Source organism: Rhipicephalus microplus, chromosome 2 (assembly GCF_043290135.1).
Source record: "Rhipicephalus microplus isolate Deutch F79 chromosome 2, USDA_Rmic, whole genome shotgun sequence".
Lineage (NCBI taxonomy): Eukaryota > Metazoa > Arthropoda > Arachnida > Ixodida > Ixodidae > Rhipicephalus > Rhipicephalus microplus.
The window spans coordinates 215,273,458-215,295,196 of NC_134701.1; the positions used below are offsets into that span (position 1 = coordinate 215,273,458).

The 21,739-nt window shown below is 43.2% G+C and overlaps 1 protein-coding gene across 1 annotated transcript; it reads left to right on the forward strand.

Moving 5' to 3' along the window:
• The first annotated feature begins 15,315 nt into the window (after positions 1-15,315).
• Positions 15,316-21,216, forward strand: LOC119178191 (uncharacterized). The gene is made up of 3 exons (XM_037429381.2): positions 15,316-15,845; positions 17,117-17,324; positions 19,146-21,216. Exons 1-3 carry the CDS (start codon positions 15,387-15,389, stop codon positions 19,544-19,546), a joined length of 1,068 nt encoding a protein of 355 aa, XP_037285278.2. The 5' UTR covers positions 15,316-15,386; the 3' UTR covers positions 19,547-21,216.
• The last annotated feature ends 523 nt before the right edge of the window (positions 21,217-21,739 follow it).

The window sequence follows — 21,739 nt, forward strand, 5'->3', positions numbered from 1 at the left end:
GACCATAAAAAGTTACTGCTTGGTTACGAGAACCTGTCCACTATCGGGCACTTGGCTGCGGAAAAATGGGCGGAGATATGAAGGGACCAAACAGCGGTTTTTTTTTCTTTGAAGCTGGAACAACAAAGCATGCTGATAGCGCAAGTGGCAGTAAAACATAAAAGCAATGGCTGATTTAACATGATAAGAAAATAAAGAACAGTAAGCGAATAAGATAGAGAGAGACATAGTTTATTTACAAAAAGGTAAGGAGGTCTCTGTGGGCCACAGTTTGCTCTGGCCAGCTACTCTACACTGGCGACCGGTTACTGGGGATTGAAAGAGTGATAAATAGTGATGGTATGGTAGGGAGATGAGAACATGGTCTTGTTAGACTGGGGTAACTCTACAGACGTATATTCAGTCCTGTGGCTTCTAGGAATGCGATGACGGCTCCTATAACCACATTTCTGCTGCTGGCGTCAGACAAAGGACTTAACACAATCTCATCGGTTAATGATCGACTAATATTTCGTCCAATCGAAAATACAGTGGGTTGCTGACATTCACTAACATACGCTGCACAGTCGCAAAATATATGTGGGAGCATTTCTGGCAACTGACAGTGGCCACAGTCTGGTATTGTGTCACTACGGCCAGGTATGCAAGTGAATAAGGATTGGTATACGCACGAGTTCGAATCAACGCGTGTGCAGAAATAGCCAATTTAGTGCGCGAATTCTTTCTGGAAACTTCACAGCCGTGCTTCCGATGCTCCCTGCAGTGGCGATGAATTAAACTGGGAGACTTCATAGTAAGGAAAGAGCATTGACTACTTCAATGTTCAAGAAAGTATAGGCGGCTATTACAGGCTTGGCGATCACCCTTAATGTATTTATGGTCATGTGTTACAGCATGCTGGTGAAAGGTGTAAAAAGAATGAACAAAGGTATCATTCTTTATAACTCGGGCCAGCACTGGTTCCAACAGCTCCGACAGAAAATTTTCACCTTTGATGAAACACCTGAAGCCCTAAATGAGTGTTAAGAAAACTGCATAAGCGCCGGAATCAGTAATGGTTGTGTATTGTGCATATAAATCGATTCGCTAGGGTCTTTATTATAGTAAGTGTTAGTTCATAAACTTACAAATCCTGAGCATGAACCAATTACCTCCTTTTCAGCGGTCACAAAATAAAATATCAATGATATAGGCAAGATTTTACGTCGTGGTAAAGCCGCCATCTGTGTAAAGATATTAGCGCTAACCAGCTATTCCCCAAACACATTTTCTGTTTTGTTTCAGCTTTGGCATGGCCGCTGCCTCTATCGAGTCTTCCGCTAGTGAAGGATTAACCTAGCCTGCGCCGTCTAACGTCACGAGAAAGCAAGCTTGAAGCTTAGCCTTATGGGATTAGTGCATCAAGCAACGCGCTTGACAAGGTGAAAGATCTGACACGTTGGCAAACAAACGTGATGTCGCGGGAACAACATAACCTCAGATCAGACGACGCAAACATGCCACTACGTGATTCCAATCAGCTTTGAGCCTCTTTCTGAAACGCGAGCGCAATGCCGAAGGCAAACACAGAAACAGAGGGTAATTAACGTTCACTGCATCACAATGTGACGTTAGGCTGTATTGGCTGAAAAGTGGAAGGAAGTTCCATACAATACTTCAGAAAATAAGGCTTTCATCTTCGAAAGCACACTTTAGCCCTCTTCTGTGCATACTTATATCGCTATTTATCGTGTCTGTAAATATGCAAGTCTAGGTGAAGCCTTAAATGCGGGCAGTGTTCCTAACTTCTTACTGCCTTACTTTTCGGTATTGTGTAACATCTTGAGAATGCTTCATAGTTTCGTGGGCAAGCTATATTGTCTATATACTTTAGAGTAACTGCAAAATAAGTCATGGTCACGCAAGTTTGCAATGCGCAAGCAGTTTGAAGATGAATATGTCAAGTTATTCGGGGAAACTTTTCGGGGAACACGGGGAAAATTCGGGGAACACGGGGATACTTTCCATTTTTTACAGCTTCCATCTTCCCCTGAATTTTCGAATTTGCGCTGTAGGGTACAATTTAGGAAGTCCGAACAGGCCCCACGAAGCGACGGAGCCGGTCGGCTCCACGGCTGAAAAATCGCAGCATATCCAGAAGGTGAATGATGACGAGTGGGGCAGAGCTGACGGAAGGAGGGACGGACGCAAGGACGCACGGATGGACGCGCGAACCGACTGACGAACGCTTCGCCCCACTCATCATCATTCATTCCGTAGATATGCTGCGACACCGTTTAGAAACCTTGAAACTGGCTACTACGACGCCGGCGTCGACACGGGACTTCTGTCTGTACGTCCGTCCGTTCGTCCATCTAGTGAACACTCTAAGTACCGCCATCTCGCATCTTTTCATCATATATTCATTATGTACAAGTACCGCCATTCATAAGACATTCTATACTAAACCACAGAGGGCTGCTACTACTACTACGACGACGACACGGGACATATGACCCATGGCGTAAGGAGCTTTGCCCCTAAGAGAGTCACTTATGCACTGGGAAGTGTTCTCCAAATGCTGGATGACTGGCCGTGTAACGTTAGCTTGGAGTGCACGCTTGTGGGAATCCTCCTTTTGAAGAAGAAGTGCCTCGAACTTTCAATCTTGTAACTGTCTCTGGCCTTTCCCGAAGAATCGCAATGGTCTTGCTTGCCCTAATGCAACTTTTGTGTGCCCGCATCTCCGCCAGAGAATATATATCAACGTCTCAAGCAAAGGTATTGCACGTTCTCTTCCTGAAAAGGGAATGTAAGAGAAGCTGCTTATATCAGAGCATGCGTTGTATATTGTTGGATATGCGCGAACATATATCGAACAATATCCAACTCATGGATATTTTGGATATATGTTCACAAAGTGCCACACCTACCTACGCATAGCTAAAGTTCTCAATCTCCGCACATGCGTGGTGTGGTTTTGTGAGCCCTATTTACACCCGCAGCAACCTGCACTTCCTTCTATTTTGATTTCCTTCTTAACACGCTTTAAGGTGGCTCTTGTTACGAGAAATAAGCTCATCCCAAAACCAAGCTATAAATTGTTACGCGCAATGCGATCTTAGTTATTTTGGTCATGACTGATAAATTTATCGCGATATGAGCCCTGTATAGCGTAAAGGGCTCCATTCGCCGCTATGTCATCTAAGCACGCAAGGTGTCACGCTGCTGTACGGTCGAGGGGGCAAATACCATTCCCAGCTCCAGCGATCGTATTTTGGTGCAGTCGATTTGCGAATAACAACCATGTGTTTTGATTTACGCACGCGTTAGAGACCTGTAGGTAGGGAAAAGTAATTCGAACTCCACCACTATATTCTACCTTATCAGACGTGTACCCCGTAAAGCCCCAAGAAGTTTTTTATTTACCTAGGGGTGTGCGAATATTTGAATTTTGAAATTGAACCGAATATTACCTAATTGAATGATTTTATTCGACTTTCGGACAGCTAATACTACTAAAGAACCCCAGGTGGTCGAAATTTCCGGAGCCTTCCACTACGGCGTCTCTCATAATGATACGGTGGTTTTGGTACGTTAAACCCCACAAATCATTATCGACAGCTAATACTGAAAGTTTTTAATATATCGACCGGGTAAATGTCTAAAACGCTACAAAGGCCTGTGGTACAACGTCGTTATTGTGCGGTTGCCTAACAATATAATAACGTCGTTACAGTAGACATTTCGTGAAACATGTGAGAGATATGATGGTTTGTTCAAACTTTTACAGATATACGTGACAAATTGTAGTCTTTAGGAACCAGTCGCTCATCAAGCTAAGTGGTAGAGGACATAGGCACACTTTATTTTTTCATTTTTTTAAATTTTTAATAAAATCTTTTCTATTCAGTATTTGATTCAATATTTTAAATATTAGCTGCTTTTCAATTGTAGATAAAATATTGCTATTCGCACGCCCCTATATTTAAAGAACTCTATTGTTTTTGCCCAGTTTTGATATACGCTAATTCTTCTAAGTTCTGTATGTGACGTCAAAAATGGGAACTAAGAGATAACTTAGGCAACCTGGCGCGCTGAGAGTTACAGGGAGGTTGGAAGCATACGCTTGCATTCGGGCGACAGCAGTTGCAGAAGCAGCGAGCATGCTATGAGTGGTTTTAATGTTTATGGTAATTTTATGGCGGCGCTGTTTCATGCCGAACTCAACATGCGTGCAAGCGGAATAAGTTATTATTCCTTATTCTTTTTTTTTCATTTCATATGCATTGCGTGGGTTTGAGTTCCTAACGTGCCAAAAAAAGTTGGTAGTAAAAAGTTTAACAACGTTTATTCCACGCAGAAGTTTGACATATTGCGCAAATGATGATGAATGAGTCATATGACGGCGCTTGAGTTATACACGACCTGGGCCTTGCGGGCACTACTATGCCTGCTGGTTCCAGACCCCAGAGACAGACAGAAGCTGCGCCACCACGAGTTAATCTTAAACAGCGTTAAACCTTAACAGTGTAACCATGGGCCGGGCTTGTGCTGCAACCACCAGTAGGTGTTTTTATTAACGTTCGCCACCGGGATCGACTTGTTTATTTTTCATTTGCCTTGGTCTAGTCTCCGGGGCCTTGGTCATATATTTTCAGTCTGCATGACTTGTTGCAGTGCATTACAGGCGACTGCCTCTCCAGGCAAGCCTGGACGGCTATAAATTAAAAAAAGTGGACACGTAATCATATCGACGGCGGGTTTCTGCTTACTTTACCGGCTACTGCTAAATATTCTCTGCCCTGTCATGGTATGAGTCGAGAAGCTCATGCGAGTTGAGTAACTTTGGTTAGGCACAAATTTTCCGAATCGATTGACGGATAAAAATATGTCTGCACCTCATAGCTACATATTAGCATACGCCTGCCTTCAGCATCTTGGCTTATGGGAAAGCTACGCTGCGTATCGTCCCATTTATCATATTTTTTCAGTGAATATTTTTACCAAAGTATAGAAAACTTTACATTTACGCTAGTCAGATAAGAGGGAATTGTTCGTTGCGTTCTTTAAGAACATAAGAAAGTCACAGCTTTGCCACAAAGGCGAGGCAATGAATGCGATAGCAACACATTGGAAGGTCGTGCACAGAATGGCAAGCTGATCAAAACGTGCTCCACGTTTCTCACGCACAAATGACCCACAAAAACGTACTCACAGGTACAGATGAACGTGAATAAGCATCTCAGATGTTACTTCGCTCTGTCTGAAAAGTGCACCCTTTTCACAAACTGAGACTGTGCAATGATTGAAGTGAACTTTGTGCGCCCGGTAACTACAACACAGTAGTTCCGGTAAAAGCCCAAGGCCAGCCAATACCTACGATTGTCCCCACGGTGAAATAAGCGCGCGCATTATAGTCCACCCTGCTTCCTCTCCGCCGGACAAAGTACGCGTGGGAGATGAGATTGTGCGCCGCAGCATCGTAACGATGTGGCGACGCACGCTTATTGCTCCATTTTGCTGGTAATGCTGAAAACACGATATAGTTCCTCCGAGATGCCCATCGCCAGCGGTTAGTGGTAGATAAAAATGGCTTGCCGTTTGTACGTAGAAGGATGTGCCCCTTTCTGGCAGAGTGGTCGACGCCTTTTTTGAGGTGAGGTATTCTTTATTTATTTATCGTGAATACATTGAAAGGCTGACGACAAAAGCTGCATACAAGCAGCTTGACAGGCCCGTCAGCCCAATTCACAATTCAGATGTCCAACGTTCGATTCCGTGTGCCGGAGTTCCTTTCTCAATTAATTTTATTGCGTTTCCTTATATATAGATACGCGATCATATACAGTGGGTGACGGGGACGGTAGCGGCGAAATCCCACCGAGAGTGCACATATGATTGCTGTCACCACAATAAAAAATATATCACTGCTGGAAAGATGATAACCATGACATGCGTGTCATGTAAGAACAAGGCTACATGTCACGCTCATGATGCGCTCACAGACGTTTTGCTAGCTTCACATATACCGAATTCGGTTTTACGTGACGTGAAGAGATGAAGGTATGTAACTGGTGCAAACATGATATACATGAGATGCGCTCTATGCAACAACATAAATACATGTCAAGCTCATGGTGCGCTCGAGACCATTTGGCTAGCTCCACATTTACCGAATTAGGTATTGCGTGACGAGAAGGGACAGCAAAGGTAAATGACACATCCAAACATGATAATCATAATATGCGTGTCATGTAAAACATGACTATACTATACGCTCGGAGTGTGCTCGTGGCCGTTTCACTCGTGGCACATATGTCAAATTTAATATTACCTGACGTGAATGGACGACAAATGTAAACAACACGTCCATACATAATAATCATGATATGCGTGTCACGTAAAACATGACTGCATGCTTCGCTCATAGTGCGCTCGCGGCCGTTTCGCTAGCTTCACATATACCAAATTTTGTGGTACGTGATATGTATGAACGACCAGAACAAACGCCTGGAGCAAACTCAATAATCATGACATAAAAGTCATACATAGTATAATTTAGGTTTGCCTTGTAACGTTGTGTTGATTTTAATGTGACGATTCAACCTTCCTCATTCCTGCTTCACGTACTGCCACTGTACGTAGGAACTACCAGTATTTTGTTTCTTTTTGCCAACCAGGAAGCCAGCAAGGGAAAAAGTGAGGGCGAATAATAATCGGCAAATGGAAACATACGTATCCTGAATATAACGAACTTGTTCAGTGGAATGTCGCAAGGATGTTGAAAGTAAAATTAGTGAGATATTTGATTGATATAGAATAATGACAATTTTCTTGATTATACCAAATATCAAGGATCACCACCAGCTTCCTCAGTGTCATGGTATATTAAAGGAAGGGCCCAGTTTGCTAATACAGAAAATTTGTCTATAAGCGCGAAAAAAGTAAAGTCTCTCAAGAAACAAAAAGAAAACTCTAAGCCACTATGTGACCCCTTTTTGTAAATGTTGTTTTCCCTCGATGTACTCTCGGCTAAAACAAGCGGAGTAGAAGGCTTAAAAGTACATACATACATACATGCATACATACATACATACATACATACATACATACATACATACATACATACACACGGGTGGACGAAAGAACAGAAAAACAAACAGACGGACCCGGCCAGCGTATGATTCACGGTTGGCCGATCAAAGCCTTCGAAGCTTCCCTACCTCATCATCAATAACTCCGTGAATATGCTGAGGTTTTTTTGTTTTCCTCAGTGATTTGCTCATGCCCTTCTTGAAGCTTGGATGGTTGTGACAAAAGCAAGAGGACCTCATCACTATGAAAAAAAAGCCAGTTCTTTGGGTGCACGCTACTTTTCACATTGCACAACGATAGCATGTTCAGTGATGAGAAAAGTCAGTGGGCTAACATATTGCCAGGGAGTTCCGAGAAATTGCGCAAGCGGACCGAAGGGCTGTTAAAGAAATGAATGACAGCAACGTGGTTATAGCACAAGGCCAAAATAGAAACCATACATATTTCGCAGGAGGTAAAGCTCCTTAGTTGAATATCAATTCCCACTGGTGCGGAGATAAAACCCGAATTCAAACCTTTTTCAGGACGGTAGCACTGCCCGTTGAGCTAACAAGGGTGCTAGCAGTTGGCAGCACAAGGGCGAATGAGTGAACGCGTGGATAGAGAATGTGGCAATATAGCTTTCTCAATTAACATGTTATTCGAGCACTCAGTGTTTCCTATGTTAATGAAATTTGGTACGTTACGAAAATTGAAAATTATCTTTATGCGTACTTCTCTTATTTTCTGTTTCATCTTTTGCACTTTATAGTTTTAAAACCAATTTTCATTTTCTGTGTAGCAGCCCCGTCTGAGCTCCACATTAGTAGTTATCACTGTAGTTTTTATAACTGCTACAGTACGGAAGTTACATTTGGAGCCACAAATTCTGCTGCTCCAGAATCCTAGCTAAACAGGAGCACTTATAGCAGAACTACATGAAAAACTTGCCTACGCAGCCAAATACAGAAACAATCTACACGGTGTTTATTGAGGTAAAATTTGCTGATTGTTTGCGAAAAAAAAACAAGAAAAACCTTGTAAGCACTCATTGATGAACGCATTCTTCTAAAGCCGCTAAGAGTGCTATTATTAATCATGGTGTACTCTATTGATTGCCCAAAAGCTGAAATATTATGCCCTATACTAAAGCGGCTACAGCATTGATATTTTTACTATTGTCTTCAGTAAAGTTTCTTAAATGGGGAATACACAGCAGTAACATCGAGCGTGCAACACATCAATTACCTAAGAACTGAATAAACGTGGCATCCGTTCCATTATTACAGGACCTGTTGTTTGTTACAACAGCTGTAACCTATCGACACCATCAGCTCCAGGTGACTCGTACAAACAGAATGACATTCCCACAGCAGTGGCCAATTCTCGGGGGCCTCATCTTTCTTACACCGTCACCTTGTCTTGATCAACGCCTGACATGATGATCGATACGCTCAATCATCGGCTCTGGTGTGAAGTAACTTCGGATGTTGCAGGCAGTATCGCTCAACGCTACCCAAAATTACACCAGCCGGGGGCAATAAAGTATAGGCCACTTGAAGTCATTTTTTCAGACTTATGGTATATCCAATATAAAAAATAAAATAAAACAATGTTTTGCGCGCTTTGATGACAGAACGCAGAGAAGTTTGATTCACTTCATCACGGCTTCTGATTAACATTTCTGCGACATTTGATTTATTTGGCAAATTATGGAATAATTACGAATGATATCTCTCGATTATGATGAAAAAAAAAACAGGAATTTCTCAAGTGCCTGCTTCTCTGTTAGACACAACCAAGTGAGTGCAAATGAACATGAAGGTAAGAGAAACGTAGGGGTTATTACTTGTCGCTTTGATTGATTGATTGATTTGTGGGGTTTAACGTCCCAAAACCACTATTTGATTATGAGAGACGCCGTAGTGGAGGGCTCCGGAAATTTTGACCACCTGGGGTTCTTTAACGTGCACCCAAATCTGAGTACACGGGCCTACAACATTTCCGCCTCCATCGGAAATGCAGCCGCCACAGCCGGGATTTGATCCCGCGACCTGCGGGTCAGCAGCCGAGTACCTTAGCCACTAGACCACCGTGGCGGGGCTACTTGTCGCTTTGAACATGCCTGTTAATAGTTAGACAAACTTGAATGTATTGACTCTTGTGCTGTGTGATAGTGCACGTTTAAGAACGCCAGAAAGCCAAATTTTCTCGACTCCTCCACTACGGCGTCCCGCATTATCATGTCATGATATTGGAATGCAAGACCTCATTTATTGTTAAAATAAAATTAATCATCATCATCATCATCATAATCAGCCTGACTACGTCCACTGCAGGACAAAGAACACTGTAGGACAAATAAAATGAATAAAAGTGGACAAAACACACCATCTTTGTCAATGGGACCAGCATTCTCAACCATCAAATAATGGAACTTGGCTCGTCAGACCCTTATGAGGGTTTTCAAAGAAGCTAAATCTAGTGACGCTTAAATAACCTACGAAAGAGTCACTAATTATGCTACTAAGCACCTTTTTGATTGTGCAGATAACTACGCTACCTCTTCGCGTGCAATAAACGTAAATTTTCGCTTCCACTAGATTTGTTTATTTGGCCAAGAGTATTTTCGGTCAGTACATTGCACCGCATAAAATCACCAAAGCAGCCATGAACAAAAGACACAAAAAAACTTCAAGAGTGGTCGGGGGTGTTGGAGGAGGAGGACATGTTTTGCTAGCGTCACGTTACAGCGTATAATGTAAGTGATCCATCCAAGTTTAGCACTACGTTGCATTTACTCGGGCTTTTTGAGTGGCATATCACTAGTGCATGAAGCTTGTTAGGCAAAATATATGGCTATCTTAGAAGACTATTACACGTGCCTTCAAATATTGTTGTAATTATGTTCGCTATAAAGATAAGCTTTTTTTTTCAGGTAACTATGCTGATAGCGATGCGCGATACAACTCTAAATTTAGGAAACAATACATAACAAACGCTTAGAAAATTAAGGAATAAAGGCGCAGGCTCACTTTCACAATCAAAACCTGTATGAGTACAACTAATAACCTACGCGTGGTGTTGATAGCCTTTGTAGGCATCTTCATCGACAGCAGACATGGCCATCAGGTAGGTGACATAATCTTCTTTTGGAACAACCTTCACTACTGGAACGTTGCTGGTCATGAGGTTCCAGTAATTGTATCTACTTTTTTATGTGGCTGCCAGTCTTCGTTAGCTCTGTTCTATAAGGTAGGTTATATGTGCATGAAATAAACATGCAGGCGAGTGATGAAAGTGTTCACGTTATTGCGCACCGCTTAGAAGACAAAGACTTCGCAGAGGAAGAGATACGCTAACATAACCTGAACTTTTAGCTCTAGCTATTTGATCTGCACATGATGCCTTTCATACAATCGCGTTGCATGGTTATAAAAAAGTGTTTAGGAAAAAATAATTTACCAAAAAAAAATCACGGCATATCCACGGAGTGAATGATGATGAGTGGGTGAAGCTCCGGAGGTACATCTAAAAGCTGTGAATCCTTCGTAAATCTTGCCCAGTCGATCAGCATGTAAAGATGGTGAGCACGCGCTGCAACCATTCTTCGAGCCCTCCGCTCAGCCGCCTTGTCTTTTTCGCTCGTACTCGAAGCACACAGACTGCCGGTGAAAGAGGAAGCGCGCCAAGATTTTAAAGCAAGAGCGAACGCGGTCTCCTATCACAGGAAAGCACGCATCGGAGAGGAGTGAGCGCCGCAGCATTATCTAGTGAGCAATCAGAGTACTAGCGGTGTGAGCGCCACGGCTCCATCTAGTGATTTTTCTGAGTACTAGCGTTGACTACTGCACCGACGCGGGACTAGCCTACACGCTGAGGAGCTTCGCCACTAAAAATATCGGGTATGTTCCAATACTCACCATAGACGGCTAAATAAACAGCTAAATGTACGACGGCCATCTTAAGTCCCATTCGAATTTCAACGTAGCCGGCAAAATAGACAGCTCCAAGAAGACCGCATCGTAGACAAATGCGATGCAGGCTACCTTGCTGTCTAAACAAGATGGTGGCTCAGCGAATCGCTCAGATTGATCAATCTCGACGGAATGGTTGTATGGACACAAGCAGACACTTCCCCGGACGCTCAATGTGAGTAACGTTTATTTATCTTAGATTTCAACACGAAATCAGCCAAAAACTACCACTGTTACGTTTGTTTATTTTAATTTTTTTCTTCTCGACAAGAGGTGGCGCATTGTCGCGTAAAAGCCGTCCAGACGTGTTCCAATTTTAGGACAGCATGGGCTCGGTGCCGTCTTCTTAGAAGCCTTCGTAGACTGCCTACATACTGCATAAGAATTGGAACACAGCCATCAACAGTGCAATACCGATAGCCACTCATGCCGAGGGAACATGCATCTATCACACATTCTGTGTTACCAATTCCAATAAATTATTTCTTTCTGCGTTAGTCCCATGGAAGCTATAGTGACCCTGTCATTCCCCAAGCGAATAATGTCGGACGCCTCAATGATATGGCGTGATTGTTGTGCCCAGCGGCAACCTTGTTTTCGCGGAACTTTCTCTGGCATCCGCCATCTCGAGAATGCCAGCCGAGGTGGCCTTGCGCGGATTTATGAACATCGTTGTTGCGCTCCCAGAGTCTTTTATTTAAGCACTTCCCCTCTGGCCTACGTATTTCTGCCCAAGTGCGCGTTCTATCATGTACATCACTTCTTCTATCATGTACAACACAATCCACGAACTTGTTACTGTGGTTAGTTGTGAAAGCACTTGTTCCACTCAATTTTTTTTTCACATTTCGAAGAACAACTCACGGTGTGCCGTAAAAACACTTGCACCCCATCACGACCCGGAATCTTTTTCAGGCGATGGGAGATGTTGCGAAACTGTGGCATTGCAGAAGTCCTACGAAAGTTTTTACCCTTGCCCTAAAATTGTTGCTGCACTCGCTCCTGCTGCTACTTCTTGACTGCCTGCGATATATAGTAAATTCATTGACTGTCACAGAACGAGCGCTAAAAATGGGCGCGCCACCAAATTCTTGCGATAACGCGCGGGAGAGACGCCGGAAGGTCAAAAAAAAGAAGAAAACAAACATCCAAGGCTCCCTGGGCGCGCGCTCTCCCCTCGGAAGCGTGGCTTCGCCGACGAACCTCCTCACCCCACATCGGCGGCCGAGCAAGCCCGCGAAATTTCTAGAACGACAGAGGCGTGGTCACGCCGGGTTGAGTCATCCATCGCGGAGGGCATTCCAACCGTCTCGCCCTCTCCCCAGCCTTCGCTGCGTATCACGCCGACGAAATGACGAGAACCTTCTGGAATCTCGCGCGGAAGGTATTTAATCGAGCAGCCGAGACGAGAGAGCAGGAGAAGACGGAAGTTAGTGCCAGAGCGCGTAGGGTATACCGCCGTGTACTCGGCGAAGGTTTTGTCCGTAGGGACAAAGCAGGAGAAGAAGAGGATTTCCACCTGAGGGGGGAAGGCTTGAGCTACAGGCAAGAGCATGTGTTTACCGCTATCGAGCGAAGACTCGTGGCAACAGCTGCGTGTGTGAAGCCGACGTGTTTCCGGCGAAGAAGTTGAAGCTTGAAGAGTGGCTAATTGAAGACGCGAGGTTTCCTGGAAGAGAAACTTCGGGGGGCAGCGGAACGACAACAACGCTGGACTTTGAGTGAGTGATTCTCGGAAGAGTATCATTCAGACTTTTGTTCCAAGGACTTTGGACTGAATAGGTTTTCTATTTCTTTAGTCTTTAAGTGTCTTGGTTGTTAAATGCATGCGACTGCATTGTAGTGTGAATTGTTGTCTGTGTCCGTTGTTTTGAGTGTGACTGATTGTACTGTGTAGTACGTTGGTTGATTGGTGACATATTGTACTCAACTACTGTGGGGTGTGCATACTCGTGTATTGTTTTCGATCTGCCATTATTGAGAATATAATTTTGTTTGTTTATCAACTCTCGGCTCTGACTTGTTCTTTGGGCCACAGCCGGCGTCTGCTGACGCGCCAATAAGGACCACTTCTAAATTGTCCACGCTTTCGTGGTGCGGTTCGGGGGGGGCCGATACTTTGGCTCTTGGAATTAGCCCGGCGATCACCTCCCTAATAAACGGGACATGTGTGACATTGACCTAATGATACAAGCCGGGTGGTATGGCTTATGTACAGTAAGCGTAAGCTTTATGTGATAATGCATCAATGATACTAGATCTGCGCAGTAAATTCAACGTTATTACTATTCAATGTAATGATTGTACTTAAAAAGTATTCGGAGACTTAATTAGATTATCCTCTTTAAAAAAATCATTCTGCACACTTTGTACAGCCCTGGGCTTCATTTCAGCACTGATAGCATGCAGCGAAATTCGCAAGTACACCACATCTGTGCTGGCAAAATATCTACTTTTTTTCAATTCATGGTGAAAAATCGAGCCAACCAACCAGCAACGTAACTGAGTTAACGTTACTGAAAGCATGTCACCGAATTTCGTAGTTTACCTATAAAGTAGCCCCTGACTAGCATGTAAATAATTGCAGCTGATCTGTCAACATTTCCTCACACGTCTCAACCTTTCAAAACTATAGGCAGCCATAAAATATCGTTTACAACGTTGTTCCGTGGTTCTGAAATGTACTTTACGTGCGTATGCTGCCTCCCCTTTCATCTTCTCAAGTGCATCTACTTTTTGTGAGAGCACTCATGAGAAAACAAAACGCAGACGGCTACGAAATCTACCCTATTCACAAATTCAATTTGCGCTTGTTGCTCAACACATGGCTGGCTCACTTGTTAATTGCGTAAGGCGCTGTTACAGATTAAAGATGGCTCAAAGCTCTTTGTCAGTTGGCTTTTCCTTTGCATCACGCGCTTTCAACGCCTGCCTGCAGACGCGCTGTACCACAATTATTTCGTAACTTACAAGATATCTTCATAAACGTTTTCAAACTGACGTTTCCAGATGGTTAGTGCACGAAGGTCTCACTACTTTCCCGACTCTCCTCACTAGACCCTGCCGCAAGTTAAGTTTTTGAGTGATAGACTACACCAAAGCTTTTTACACGTATATTTTGACCATGGTTGTTGAAATTCCTACGTTTATGTTGCCCAATCAGAATATTCACAATATTATTCACCAGAATATTTCACATATAGCAATTTTGGTATTACTGTACGTGAATGAATTACAAAGGTATGTGCATGACAAGCGTCTCATGTAAGAACATGACTACATGTCATGCTCATGATGCACTGGGACCGTTTCGCTAGCTTCACTTATACCAAATTTGGTATTACGTGACGTGAACGGACGACATAGGTAAATGGCATATCCAAACATAATAATTATGACATGCTGACATGCATGTGATGTAACAACACGACTATATGCTAATCAATAAAGCTAATGATGCGGCGATAATGAGTTACCTGTCGCACGAGTATCCCGAGTTTTCTGAGCTATGTGCAGATAACACGAGCATAGATGAAGTGTGGGCACAGTTTAAGCATCATATCATGCATTGTATTTCTAACTTTATTCCCAAACGAAAACTGGTTACAAGAAAGCACAACCCATGGGTTACCCGCGACATAATTCACCTTAAGCGCAAAATCAAGCGTGTAAGGAAGGCAAAAAAAACGCTAGGAAGTGCTAGCTCACAAATAGCAACGCTGACATCGACCTTAAAAGGAAAGATACGAGACGCAAAACGGCATTTTTATGGACACACCCTACAAAAGTTTATTAAAAGCGCACCCGATAAATTCTGGCGCTACATAAGCGTAAAACGGTCGACATTAGAGGATTTTAGTCTGTCCGGCACTCCGGTACGTTTTTGCGTATACCGGGTTGCCGGAGGGCGTAAAGCCGGATAGCGTTGAAACGAGCCTTTTGCACTTTTAGCCCGTGCCGCCCAAAATACGCCCAAAAAACGCCCGCGACGCCTTCGCGGCTGTGGCCGCCGCATGTGCGTATGCACAAAGTAGAAAGTCTTCGCAATTACTAAGTTTAAAAATAAAAAAAAAACATTGGACAATGCCAATAAACTTTTTTGTTACAAAACGGGACTTTATGTTTGTTTTCTTCAATTGCGCTATGATTTAAACCTAACTATGAAGAAAACATCAGCATCACGGTGATCGGCATCAGAATCGGCATCATGAGTTGCTGACACAAGCGTCATGAGACTCATGCCTACTTTTCGTGTGCTCCATCTGACAACGGCTCTTTTGTGGCATCGGTCGCAGCGATCCATTGATCCCGTTGAAGTGTCGGTGATTTGCTGTTGTCGTGTCTGCATCAACGATGCCGTACAGCGTATTTCACGACCGACTGCTCCTGCGAACTTTGCTATGGAACGAAATCGAAAATATGTATTTGCTCCGAACTGCACCGCGCCGTGACCTCCAGATAAACGGACTTCTTGATTTGGACGGAATGGACTTTACTACATTCTACCGCTCGTTCAGGTTCCATAAAGGAGACCTGGAAGATTTGATGGAAGCCTTGCTGATTCCCGAAGAGGTCATGAGCGCTCAACGGGTTCGAGTGTCTGGTCGCGAGGCGCTGTGCATGACGTTGCGGCGTCTAGCCTACCCTAATCGTCTCTGTGAGCTGGAGCTCTTCTTTAGGCGCCACAGCTCGGTAATATCAAGTGTGGTGTCTAAAGTGTTAGCCCACATAGATTACTACTTCGGGCACCTCCTTGCGGACCTTACAGTGCACAAGTGGCTCAATCTGCAATCACTGGAGCTGTTCTCTCAGGTAAGAAGGCATGCTGTTGCACTGCATGACTGCCTTTAGCGCTATGTTTATGCTTCGCTGCACTACGTGGTGGTCTAGTGGCTAAGGTACTAAGCTGCTGACCCGCACGCAGGTCACGGGATCGAATCCCGGCTGCGGCGGCTGCATTTCCGATAGAGGCGGAAATGTTGTAGGCCCGTGTGCTCAGATTGGGGTGCACGTTAAAGAACCCCAGGTGGTCGAAATTTCCGGAGCCCTCCACTACAGCGTCTCTCATAATCATATCGTGGTTTTGGGACATTAAATCAATCAAATCCAAGTCGTCATTATGAAGGGAAAATAAGGCTCTGGCTTTCTATATTCATAGCACACCAGGCACATTAAATCGCCCCTCAACCCCACCAATGACGTAGCAACATCATCTTCTAAGTAATAATTTGCCGCATCAATTTAATACGTGAATGTGTTGTCGATTTTATTAATATTTTCTAGCGTGCTTCAAAAAAAAAAAGCACAGGCGACATCCCTTTTATTCCCAACACTGTAAAGCAGTTATTTCTGTGAACCAGACACCTACTCCTTCATTATTTTGCCTCCTCATTATCATTTCTGCCCCAAGAAAAACCTCATGATGTAGTCAGTGTCACAACTGTACTGTAACAATGCCTTATAGATCAGTTTTCTTTCTTGCTGTACCAATGCCATTTGACATATTTCTCAGACTTTTCTGCCCAACGAGACAATTTCAAATTTTATTTGCAGCTTTGTTTAATCAGTGTTCACAGAAAAATGAATTCCATTCATACTAAAAAAATATCAGTGTTGTGTCGATGAGCAGCCTGCCTTCCAAGGTTAGCACCATTGCTCTATATAACTGGCTGTTCTGTGTCAGCAACCTACTTTTGCATGCAGTTTACTCCATTACTTCAACAGACGCAGTACCTGATGCCAACTACCAGCATAAAAGGTGTTAGTATTTACTATCAATGAATAATTATGACAAATTCACATGAACCACTTATCATTGAAAATGTGATAAGCGAAATTCATGTATGTGTCATTGAATGTTTCTTCTGTGGGAGAGAGATCTGAATTCCTGTTGCAGTGATGCTAAACATCGAGTTAGTGCCAAACACACGTCCTGTCAGGTAGAGCTACTACACCTTAAGCAGCTTCGTTTACTGCGAAAAGTTTAGCTTATACTTATTTTGATCTTGGAACGTCGTGCTATATTTTGGTCTTGGAACTTCGTGCTATGTGTTGCTTTCTGCAGCTGCCATTTCATTTTTCAGGCTGTGCACAGGAAAGGTGCTCCATTGAAGAATTGCTGGGGATTTATTGACGGAACAGCTAGACGAATTTGTCGACCATCAGCTAGACAAGAAGACTATTTTTCTGGGCACAAACGCTATCATGCTTTGAAGTTTCAGGCATTGATGTGCGCAAATGGCATAACCTGTCAGTTGGATGGCCCATTTCCAGGCCGTCGTCATGACGCTGGTATGTGAACTTTCCTCCAGTTTCTCCTGCAAAGGTACCAGACTAACTGAAATGCCCTACGGAATACTATGTTGTTAATGAAACATTTCGCTTCAAACACATTGGCATGTCCTGGCAAGGTAGCATGCACCTCTATGATAGAAAATTCATGTAGGCTAATTTCAAAAGCATGCTACTCCGTATAATTATACCCACTTGATGCTTAACACTTCTGTTTTGGCAAGTCAATTCATCATGAAATTATGATGTACCAGCTCCAACAGACACCTTTACTTCAGACGGCACATATGTACCCGTTTGTCCATTTGTGTCTGCCCTTATTTTTTATTTAAGGGTGTTTGACTATTTAAAAATTCTAAATGAAGAACTAAACAGTGTTTTGTTTGATTTGGTGTTTTAATTGAATGAATATTTGGAGTTTATTCAAACTACAATAATTGCACATAACCAATGGCAAAATGTCAAAGCAACAAAGCTTTAGAAGAGCAAAAGACCAAAACTCTTATTTAAAAGATTGAATTGGGAAGATACACTAATTTCACACTTTTACGGGACTACAAAGACTTCAGTCATCACCGCAATAACAAATTTTTGCTTTGAACTCCAGCGTTGCTGAAGAAAGTGTAACCTCAATTCATTACCACAAGATTCATCATAAGGAATGTTATACAAGAGCTGGTGGCAAAGTACCTCCTTTAATATTTATGTAACTTCTATGTTCATCATACAAATGAAAAAAAATACTTCAAAGGCTGTATACTGCTGTATGTAAACACTCAGTTCACATAATGGTATATTTTAGTGGTCAAATATTATGACGATGTTAATTCATTAACGTGTGGATATTTGCTTGGAATTATGTGTTGCGGCACTCTACAGTTGTCTTCGAAATGGGTGCCTTTCTGTTCAACTGCTATTTGAATAGTGCTCTATTCAATTAGGCATGAATTAGGTATCATCACTATTCAATGTGTATTTGTTCAATTCTACATTTCACTATGCACGCCCCTAGTTATTACCAACCTTGCAAAGACAAACGTTCAACTAGAAATGTAACTTCCTCACTAGGCTTAAAGCTGTCAAAATTTTTCATCTTTTATTGGCTTATTCTTTCACACTGTGGTGTGGACACTCAGTGTTGAAAAATGTGCACTCATCGTGTAAGTTGTGCTATGGCTATATGTATAGCCTTAGCACAAGGCTATCTGTATAGCCTTGTGTTTGCTACTAAATGTGCGATGTCGACTTTTGTGCAAGAGGAGTAGCCGGCGCCACGCATTGGCATCAACCTCTCCTTATATACATTTATTTTTTTTTAAAATACGGATCTGCTACTAGCAAGTGACTAGTTGCTGTCTTCCAGTAACGTCAAACTGCCATGAAAAATCACTTAGAGGTCAACAGCCCTCTACCCTTTTCAATTTCACATATTCAGTCATATCTTGAGAACACAGCAGGATATATGCTGCTTCCCTCTTTGTCTCATGGTCACAGTTTTTTTCTTTTTCACCTTGCCATGCTCTTCACTGTCCTGTGTATGTAAGCGTTAACTGGACACACCACCATGATGGAGCACAGGTGTGCGGTCAAGCAGCTGGTACAGTCCAAAGATAGCTCCACAGCTAGGGGAGTAAATCTGAAACTGGCAGTTCAGCAAGTTCTCTTTACTACACTATGTTTGGTGGGACTAGTTTAATAACACTGTTGAACCACTCATTCTTCTCTGCAAGCTCAAGTCTACTGTTTCTGTAGCAGGATACCATGACTGATTATCCCATATAATGTTCAGTATTGTTAAGCAGTTTTTTTTTTTTTCTGCAGGTATCCTAAAGGAGACTGCCCTCTACCGCAACTTGGAGACAGTTACTCAAGGCCGCACATATGTAATATATGGAGACCCCGCCTACCCACTTCGGCCACTGCTCTACAAGCCTTTTGGAGGTGCTTCTTTGCGTCCCCATGAGGTTAACTTCAATAAGCGCATGAGCTCAGTGCGGCAGGCCGTTGAGTGGGGCTTCGGCAGAGTCGTTGCAGACTTTGCCTTCGTTGATTTTTATAAAAGCCAGAAGATGACTCGGCAGAGGGTGGGTCGGATGTACAAAGTTGCAACATTGTTCTTAAACTGCCGTACTTGCATGTATGGCAGCCAAGTGTCTACATATTTTGATGTTACTCCGCCCACCCTCAGAGAATACCTTGTGCCATTTGAGATACCAGCATAGCATACTGACATGAGCATACAATGGATCCTTGTGTGTTGTGCAAGGCAGTTTGCTATTTGTGCGTAGCCGAGTTTTGTTTTTTGCAGCTAGTAGAAGAGAACCAAGACGTTCGGCTCTATTTTAACTGGCTTGTTGATAACCGGGACTTAATTGACTTTCATTCTATTATCATGACAATATCTTGTACAGTCAAACTCCGCTAGAACGAACGCCGCTTCAACGAAAAATTCACTATTCCTCGTCAGCAGTCCATAGGAGTCAAGGCATAAATATTGTCGCCACTACAACCACTTTTTCTTTGATCGTACCGCTTCAATGAAATTTTACGATGCAATTCGAGGCTCAGATACTTATTGGTAATCAGTAAACCCAATCTTTAACATTTCGATGCATATTCAGAACCTGAAAATGCGTCAACGAAGTCTAAAACACATGTTGGCACCACAAGGACCGGGGCTGTTCAGCAAGCATGGGCGCCGCCATTGCTCGATAGCAGTGGTAATGAGACTGCCCTGATAGTACACTCTAGCCCTGCTTTTGCAACTGGTTTGCTTTTGAGCTGCAGACAATCCGAAGCTGAAGCTGCAAAAGGCGCCGCTCCACGATACCCTGCCTCTATCTCAGCGTTGTCGGATACTTTTGATGACGGACAGCTGCTGGTGTTAATGAGTTAATGCAACTGCTTGGTTCGTTCACTAAGGGGATTTCAGGTGTTGTTTCAGTGTGCTTTTGACCATGGCCTCGCTATACATGGGTGAAAAACACGTCGTGTCGCTGCTGGGAAAAAATAGGAAGCAGCGGGCATTTTTTTTTTAAATATTGAAAATAAACATTTCTTTGTTTTACTAGTTCAGATCAGCTATATTTTTTTTTTATTTTACTACAACGAAATTTTTTCCATGTCCTGTCAGTTTCGTTGTAGCGGGGTTCGACTGTAGTAGCTTTGATGCTCATGTCATGATTTAAAGATAAAGAGGCTACAAAGTCTGAAAAAAAGAATAACATGAGAGCGCACAATAATTTCTTGTACTTGCAAAAACAGTCTTCTTTAACATTATCACCTTCAAAGTAGTCCCCTTCAGCATTCACACACTTCTCCATACAGTCCTATTATGGCTGGTGTTAGTTTTGCGATGAGGTTTTTGGGAGGCCCCTCAGGAGATTCTTTATTTTGACTGAATCTCTTCAACTGAGCCAATGATAGGTTCTCTTTCAGCAATATTTAATTTTCACAAATAAAAATAAAAACATCAAGCAAAATTAAGCGAATAAAGTGGGTGTGATGCTCTTCTGGCTATTGCACTTATTTCTGATTGTGCTCTTGCCATTAACATATATATAGGTACCAAAATGCTTTGTTTAATCATAGATCATGGACAGTTCTCATTGGCATAGAGCTGTACCGTGTGACGGCAGCACTGCAGTGCCAGAACCCAAAACCTAGTGGCTAAAAAAGGCAATAATAAGACGGCATCAGTGGATGGGTGGACGTGAGTGGGCGCCAGTTTCCGTTGACGTTTTTTCTGCTCAGCATGCACATGTATGGGCATGCCTTTTCCACCCCCATTGTTCTCACCTCCATCATCAACATTCACTAGCAACGATAGAAAAATTGAGGAATATGGAATCGTGGCATAGCAAATCATTCTCAGTTCTGTCCTGAGCTGTAATTCTGCATGCAACGCTGGACTGAGCAGTGATGAGGCAGCTGGCAACGCATGTTTGGGCTACTCTGGCTGGTAAGACATACGAACGCTGCGTGATTATTACCTCGCTAAGATCGTAGCTTGAAATTACCAAGTCGACGCTCACAGCTCCATGATAAATCACCCGAAGCAGCATCACAAAAACGCAGAATTCACACGAACGCGCTGTGGACAGAGCAAAACAAAGCACGTGAAGCCGTTGCCAGGCATGATGTCATCGCTGCTCGCTGGAAGTCGCTCAGTGCCTGAGGCATGGCCTACGAGCTTGCTGAACACTACAAAATACTGTCGATGTCTCGTGGCCTTGATTGCGCCATTGAGCCTTTGGACGCTCTTTGCGCTCAAAATAGGAATAGAATCGAATGAACGCCGCATCTCAAGTTTGACATTGGGTGGCACTGCTCCTTTAAAATGCATTGAACAGCTTTTCCTGTAGCAACTACTGCATGAACACTTAATCTCCGGTCACCACAGATCACCCGGAAAC

What these genes read in the sequence shown, in the direction of transcription:
- LOC119178191 (XM_037429381.2), top strand. Translation starts at nt 15,387, where the DNA reads ATGCCGTACAGCGTATTTCACGACCGACTGCTCCTGCGAACTTTGCTA. An exon ending in CACTGGAGCTGTTCTCTCAG is followed by an intron (nt 15,846 to 17,116) that starts GTAAGAAGGCAT and finishes TTCATTTTTCAG; the next exon opens with GCTGTGCACAGGAAAGGTGC. An exon ending in AGGCCGTCGTCATGACGCTG is followed by an intron (nt 17,325 to 19,145) that starts GTATGTGAACTT and finishes TTTTTTCTGCAG; the next exon opens with GTATCCTAAAGGAGACTGCC.